Below are 7500 nucleotides of genomic sequence, written 5' to 3' on the forward strand. Positions count from 1 at the left end.
GGAAGTGTTTACAGCATTGCATCTTTGTCTGCACTGTACGTCATCTTTCTCTCTTTTTTTTCTCTTTTCCTCTTCGTTTTCCTTGCAGCCACCCTCAGCTTTTCTTGCATTATCCTCATTATTCCCTTCCTTTCCCCTGCATATTCTTCTCCCCCTCGTGGTCCTTTTCCCCCTTTCGATCATTACCTAATCCATGCTGCGGGTCACAGTGGCGCTCGTGTGCGTTTTCTGTGGCCGCCAACCAATATCTTCCCGTTTTCTTTGGTGGCATTTACGTTTTCTCTCGTGGGGATTTCATGGTTGGCTTAGCTTTTTTTTTCTTGAACGTTTACTTTGTTGTTGTTGTTGATTATTTGAGTAATTTGGCATCTTTTTATTTTTATTTATCTTGTATGACTTTACGGATGAACGTAAAAAAAGCGTTGAGGCATTTTTTTTTTTTTTTTTCCCTGGGAAATTTGCAGGATGGATTGTTTGTGGCCACGCATTTCTGAAACACACACACACACACACACACACACACACACACACACACACACACACACACACACACACACACACACACACACACACACACGTACGTACGTACGTACATACGTCTGTTTCATGACTCATCTGACCGCCCCCTTCCATCCTCTCTCTCTCTCTCTCTCTCTCTCTCTCTCTCTCTCTCTCTCTCTCTCTCTCTCTCTCTCTCTCTCTCTCTCTCTCTCTCTCTCCCCACACACACACACTGGATTGCGTAATCACGTCCATGCGCGGAAAGTTTTACCTCGATTGTTTGCAGCTGTGCCTTCAGAATTTTACAGTGGACGGTACGAAGGGAGAACGAGAGTTGGGGAGGCGAGGGAGGGGAAAGAGAAGGGCAGCAGACTGAGGGGAAGATTTGGGAGTGAGATACAGGCGAGCGGTCAAGGTTGCAGGTTGTTGCCTTACCAACCAACCGACAGACAGACGGCCAACCTGCTCTCGCTTGCAGTTGTTTCCTTGTGCCTGCTGACAGGACACGAGGCCGCCATTTTGGGTGTGGTAATAGGTGTGGAGAGGGACACAAGGATGGACAGGCAAGAGTAGGAGCGTGCGTGTGAGCCTCCCCCTACCTCCATCCCTCCTCCTCCAGGTGACCAGCTGGGGGTGAGGACGGGGCCAGGGATCATTCCCTACTCCTCTTGGTCCCTTGCGTGACCCTCCCCAGTGCCGGGTGAGGGAGAGGGCTGGCGGGCGGCGCGCGGCAGTAGAGCGGCGGGCGGGGTCGGGAGCAGCCGTGGTAGGGGCGTGGGCGTGTGTAGGGTCATGACCTCGCACATTACGGGCGTGGGCGTGAGGAGCAGCAGCAGTAGCAGCAGCAGAAGCAGTCTTGTGAGCAGTCCCTTCAGCAGTTTGCGCCGCGGGGACACAGGCTTGAGTAGTGGCGGCGGCAGTGGCGGCGGCGGGGGAAATCAGTTCCGTGCCTCGCGTTGGTGGCTGGACAAGGCGCTGGCAAACAAGCACGCTGTACGTACTTCATCGTTATCTATACCCTCTGTGCCTGGAACCCATTTCCAGGCAGGCAGTTCTTTCATTCTTCTATAGTTATCCTCACACTTCCCTTCCTGCACTATAAGAAGTGTTGTCATAGAAATACGTGTCCCAATTACTTTTACACCTTACTGTCGATGGTAATACTTGATTACCATGAGCAATCTTTCTCTCTCTCTCTCTCTCTCTCTCTCTCTCTCTCTCTCTCTCTCTGTTAACACAAAAACAAAGTAGCTCTCTTTCATGTGGTTTATATAAACAACCAGAACTTTATGTCGTTGCGAATGCCATGTTGAAAATATGTAAATGACATCAGTTATCTTCCATCGCATCAATAATTTATCCTGTAGTAAAATCATACTTCACCTGAAGGAAAACAAATTTATGTTTATCTATAATCTATAGTATACAGTCAAGAATTGCAGACATTAACTGTGATGCTTATCGAATCAAAATGTTATGCATTTAGCGGTTACATTTCGTAGTGTCTAAAAGTGAGAGCTCCGCCATCAGGAATCATAACATCTGCCGCTGCGGCACTCAGGATATCACTTAATTCTGTCAGAGCAAGGTGATTGTTAAAGTGTTTCAGTCGTGAATACTGCGCTGGCATGAAATTTATTACGATTCCTACAATATAAAGAAAAAATGTTTGCATTAAACATATTATGCCGCTTGCTTGCATTGTTAAGGGAGTGAGCTGGCCTGGCCCACGCTTGGCCGCGCCTTGGGACACTGCGGAGTGTGAGCGTGACCACGTAAATCAGGTTAATGACGGGGTACGGCGTGACCCAGTTAGACTGACCATCCGCCCTGGGTGAGGAGAGACTGGCCGTGGGTGATGCGTGCGTGACATCGGGATAGGGATGGTGAGGAGTCATAGGTTCGAGCTCACTGCACACGCCTTCATGCCTTTTAAACATCTTCACGTCCACTACTACTACTACCTCTACTACAACTGTTGCCACTATTACAACTACTATTGCTAATTGATGATACGTAACAACAACAACAGCCGAGCCAAATCCAGAGAACTAGGGAGAGGATTTACTGGCAGCGTTTTTCGCATGAGGCATCGATCCGTCATAAACTCAATATATCATCCGTAATTAGCTCGAGGTGTTGCTAGAGGCGGGGAGAGACTGGGAAGGGAAATGGAGTAAAAGAAGAAATACTGGGAGCCAGGTCCTTTGATGATTCTCTCTCTCTCTCTCTCTCTCTCTCTCTCTCTCTCTCTCTCTCTCTCTCTCTCTCTCTCTCTTCTAATCTGCTCCTTGGTTACTGACTTAGGTGGTTTTAAAGCTGTAATGTTCCCATCACGCGCACGCAAGGTGGCTACGTGCGTGTTTATTTGTGTCATACTACGTAGGCTAAAGTAGTGAAGGTCGTGCTCGTGCGCACAAAACCAACTTATAGCCGCGCGTGTATACACTCATTAATATTCATCCGTAGTTGCAGTGGGACGTGTTGTCAGTCATTGCACCACTCTCATGTTCATGTTTATCAGTTTGCATTTGCGACAGGATCTTTGGAACGCTTTAATTGTAAATGGTATCGTTTGCATTTGACCCAAATAGCTATTTAGATTCTGCTCCCTATTGTCATTTTTTTTTAAACATCTCAACGTTTACAGTTAGTCTTCCTTCTTTATTGAGCCTCTTAGCAAGCCAATCACAATCATACTACTCACAATCTTCTGTGTTCTGGTTTCCTGAGTTCATGGCAGGAACGACACTAAATTTTGCTTATAAACTATAGAATCTCTTTCCTGCCTCTATATTTCGCCCTTCATGTGACAAACTTTTTCAAGAGGGAAATGTCAAGACGCACAATCTTCTGTGTTTTGGTTTCCTGAGTTCATGGCAGGAACGACACTAATTTGCTTATAAACTATGGAATCCTGCCTCTATATTTCGCCCTTCATGTGACAAACTTTTTCAAGAGGGAAATGTCAAGACGCATTCTCCAACTTTAGATAATCCATTTTGGTGTTGTCTTTGGGCACAGGCGCCTCAGTGATCTCTCTCTCTCTCTCTCTCTCTCTCTCTCTCTCTCTCTCTCTCTCTCTCTCTTCCACCTCATGTTTTTGTTGTCCTAACCCCGACCTCTCTTACATTACAAAATCTAATCAAACACAAGGCAATTAACTCGAATATCTGTCCTTCCTGCCACTTCAGAGGTTCACACACAACTGTATTCTCAACATACGGTGGTGGATGAAAGGAACTCCAATGCCATACCTTCAGTTTTCATAATGTTGACTTGAATTAAATATGAAAAGATGAGCCTCGCCTGGAATCTAAGCCTGAACTGGCCATGGTATTGTGTCTGCGGTGGGGCGAGAGCACCATGTCACATCACTCCAGGTAGCCACCTCGCCCGTTAACACCCGATCTGGCGAGCACCATACTGCCACTTCAATTCCGTGACGCGTTCCTATATTCATTCTACTTACTATATGGTGATTTTATACTGCTTTAGAAACTCGTGTGGGGGATTAGAATAGTGAAGACTCTGATCATTAATCTTGTGACTTCCATAGACTTCCTAATGTCAATAAAATCATCTAATCATACAAAAAAGTCGTGCTAAAAATGCGTCTTAGTACTGAAGAGGTTAATGGAAACACCACGCTCTAACTTCATGTAGAATCACCACTTCCCTCCTACCCCCAACCCCCTTCTCCACACACACACACACACACACACACACACACACACACACACACACACACACACACACACACACGTATTTCACCAGTAGTAGTCTAGTTTCTTCTTTGCTTAATAATAGTTGGTCTGTATTATTGTTCTTATTAGCTGTTATAATTTCTAGCCATATAATGCATCGCGATTTTGAAAACGATAATTATAAGTCCACCTTCCCTCCCACATAGATACGTACACATGTGGCAAGTCAGCATTGCATTAACGTCTGTGCATTCATGTCAACTTCGGTCTCTGATTAACGATAACAAACATCCCTGTTGACGTAGTGAGAACACCCCTAACTGTAAAAAAGAAGTAAAAAAGTGTGTTACAAGAAACCATCACGTCTACACGTGATACAGAACGAATGTATATATTACACTTTTCACTTGTAAATCATTAAACGGGAGATAACGGAAGCTCTTTATCTCACTCGCGCCACTACTACGTTATCGATTGGAAGGCCTTTGATGACTGAACGACCTTAGTATCAGCCCTGCCAGTGGTGCCGACGAGGGGAAGAGATTGGAGGTGGTGTTCACTATTGCTTAAGAAATGTGACTCACGATACCCTTGAGATAAACTAGTTTTTTTGTTTAATGCGTCGCAGTTCAGAAGACCCTATAACTGATTAAGTGACTTCAATCTTGTCTATATTTGAAAAAAAAAAGGTTAAAGAACATGTTCATGAAGTGGAGTTTGTAATACACGTTTTGATGGTTGATAATAGTGTTTTTCTTTGTCACGTCGTTGTTTGGAAGAGCTGACTGATTGTCTCCTTCACTTTAATTTTGCCCAATTTAAAGGCACAAAGGATAGATTGAGTGACGTGCAGTTGCCTAAGAGTGGTGACTTGTTCGGTTTGGTGGGTCACTGTGCAGAATAGTAAACTTGTCTACTTAACTTTGATTTCGTCCAAATAAAATGCATACGATATAGTTTGAATGGAGTAGTTAATGTGTGTAATGTAGTTAGAGAATCGTGACAAGTTGAAGGATGTACTTCAGATTTACTAGAGCTGTTCAGAAGAGCTAACATGCGAACTTAATTTCTCTCTCTCTCTCTCTCTCTCTCTCTCTCTCTCTCTCTCTCTCTCTCTCTCTCTCTCTCTCTCTCTCTCTCTCTCTCTTCCTTCATTACATAATGAAAACAACAACGCGCACGCTTTCAACATCTCCTGTCTTATATAGTCATATTGAAAGTCACGCTTGAATTTATCTGATGGTAAGACCTTGAGAACAAAAAAAAAAATCAGTACTTAGTATTCGGTGACATGATTGTTGACTGCTCTCCGTGGTTTAACTTTCCTATGCTTGTTGAATGCTCTCCATGGTTTAACTTTCCTTTACACACACACACACACACACACACACACACACACACACACACACACACACACACACACACACACACACACACACACGAAGGGACACGTGCCAAGGTTGGTGAGTTTCCCCTTTAGTCCCCTCATTGTAACCACGTGCGTGTTGTTGTAATGGAGACACAGCGCTGCGCCAGTTCTGTGTCCCTGATTCTGCATGACGTGATGGAGAGACAGATGAAGCCAATAAACATCCAACCAGTGCAGATGGTACGTTCGTCCTGCGACACAAAACGTTTAGGGCCACATCAGTTTCCTGGCCTAATTTTGAATCCTTCTTCCTTGAAGTCTCCGGGCCGATTTAAGTAGAAAGACGAGCAGTTTCTTTTGTCGTGTATCATGTTAACTGACTGAGATGCGATGATATTTTACAGGTTCTAGTTTGTACACTATAGTCAATTTGGTTTATCGTGATTTTTTCTTTCAGGTTATAAGTAATGCGATAAATAAACTGAAAGTAAGACGGTACATACTCTTAGATTTAAAGAACACATTCACCATCTAAGACATCGTGGTACTTGACTGGCATTCGTCTGCCTAGATACAAATTAATTTAAAGTTAAACCATTTTTATCCATTTTCGGTAAACACAAAATAATCTCACCGGGAAATAAGACAATACAAGACATTAATTATTACCTTTTTTCTTCTTAAATACTCAGACATCTCACCGCATCATACTTGCGCCACAGTAGTGAACCTAACAATGTGTTTTTTCCGTTCCATAATCGGAAATTTTAAACGTTACACGCAAACAAGAAAAAAATCCCATTTCCCTTGCCTCTGTAACACACCAGCCGTTAATGATAGCGGAGTGGCCGTCATTAGCAGGGTTTGCTTGTAATTACCATTCTACTCTCTCGGGGACGTAATGAACAGCGTTGTGTTTACTGCAATTAGTGACACAAATCTGGGGTTACCCGAGATTACGTGGTCGCCTTTGTGCTTGTAATTCACCACATAAGGAGATAAATAGGCGACCGTAAGGTAATCAATAGTAGTAGTAGTAGTAGTAGTAGTAGTAGTAGTAGTGGTGGTGGTGGTTAATGTTATTTTAACTTGGATTTATTTTAACTTGGATTTTGTACATCTTGCCTTATTTACACGCTCATAAATTGTTTCATTTACCGGACATAACATTTATCAGGTTTGTGATAAGCATGATGCCCTTGGTGAGCTTGTAAGTATATCAGCACACGTAAGCATGTAGCATTATCAGTTAACTCATAATCCGGAAGTGACTCTTTGCCCACGTGTGCTCCAATTTACTTATATTATCTCCATTATTTATGGCCCTAATTATGAATTCCTGTCGTCATTCTTCCTATATGAGATACCGATGAGGATTTTAATCATAATCTACCTCACTTTTCGCTAAAGGGTTCACTCACACAGATATTGGCAGTCATTGTATCGTACTCTCAACAAGAGCGTCTATAATCTCGACTATTTTTAACAAGTTATAATGATTGTCAAGCGTGTATAGATAATAGGAGTGATGACTTTTACGTCACTGACCAAAGCACACTTGAGAACCAGACTGATCGCGTCATTAGCCTTTGAAAAGAGTGCTTATGGAAGAATAATGTGTGTCGAAATACTGAGCATTGGCTTCTGGCCGTGTTGGAGTGATATGACGGTACGCTAATTATTCATTATTCTATTTTTGTGTTTCTTATTTTCCATAGGATGAGTCACAAATTTTACATTGGTGTTGCTGTGTGTGTGTGTGTGTGTGTGTGTGTGTGTGTGTGTGTGTGTGTGTGTGTGTGTGTGTGTGTGTGTGTGTGTGTGTGTGTGTGTGTTGACCTGTGTGTCACACTGAGTGCGTGGCCAGCACCATGCAGCACAGGTGTGTGCTGGGATTGCCACGTACAACGCAGTTATATTTCT

At 43.5% G+C, this 7500-nt stretch overlaps 1 protein-coding gene across 9 annotated transcripts in view; it reads left to right on the top strand.

The window, feature by feature from the left end:
* The window catches only part of LOC123498546 (cystathionine beta-synthase-like), a 44850-nt gene that overhangs the window by 12323 nt on the left and 25027 nt on the right, over positions 1-7500 (top strand). For 2 of the 9 annotated variants that reach the window (XM_045245734.1, XM_045245735.1), the window contains exon 1: positions 1279-1494. The exons of the other annotated variants lie outside the window; for them this stretch is intronic. In XM_045245734.1, the coding sequence (XP_045101669.1) occupies positions 1294-1494 (201 nt within the window). In that variant the 5' untranslated portion in view covers positions 1279-1293. Of the gene's footprint in view, positions 1-1278; positions 1495-7500 lie in introns of those variants that run through there. 9 annotated transcript variants of the gene reach the window in all.

The sequence above is a fragment of the Portunus trituberculatus genome, chromosome 48, assembly GCF_017591435.1.
Source record: "Portunus trituberculatus isolate SZX2019 chromosome 48, ASM1759143v1, whole genome shotgun sequence".
Lineage (NCBI taxonomy): Eukaryota > Metazoa > Arthropoda > Malacostraca > Decapoda > Portunidae > Portunus > Portunus trituberculatus.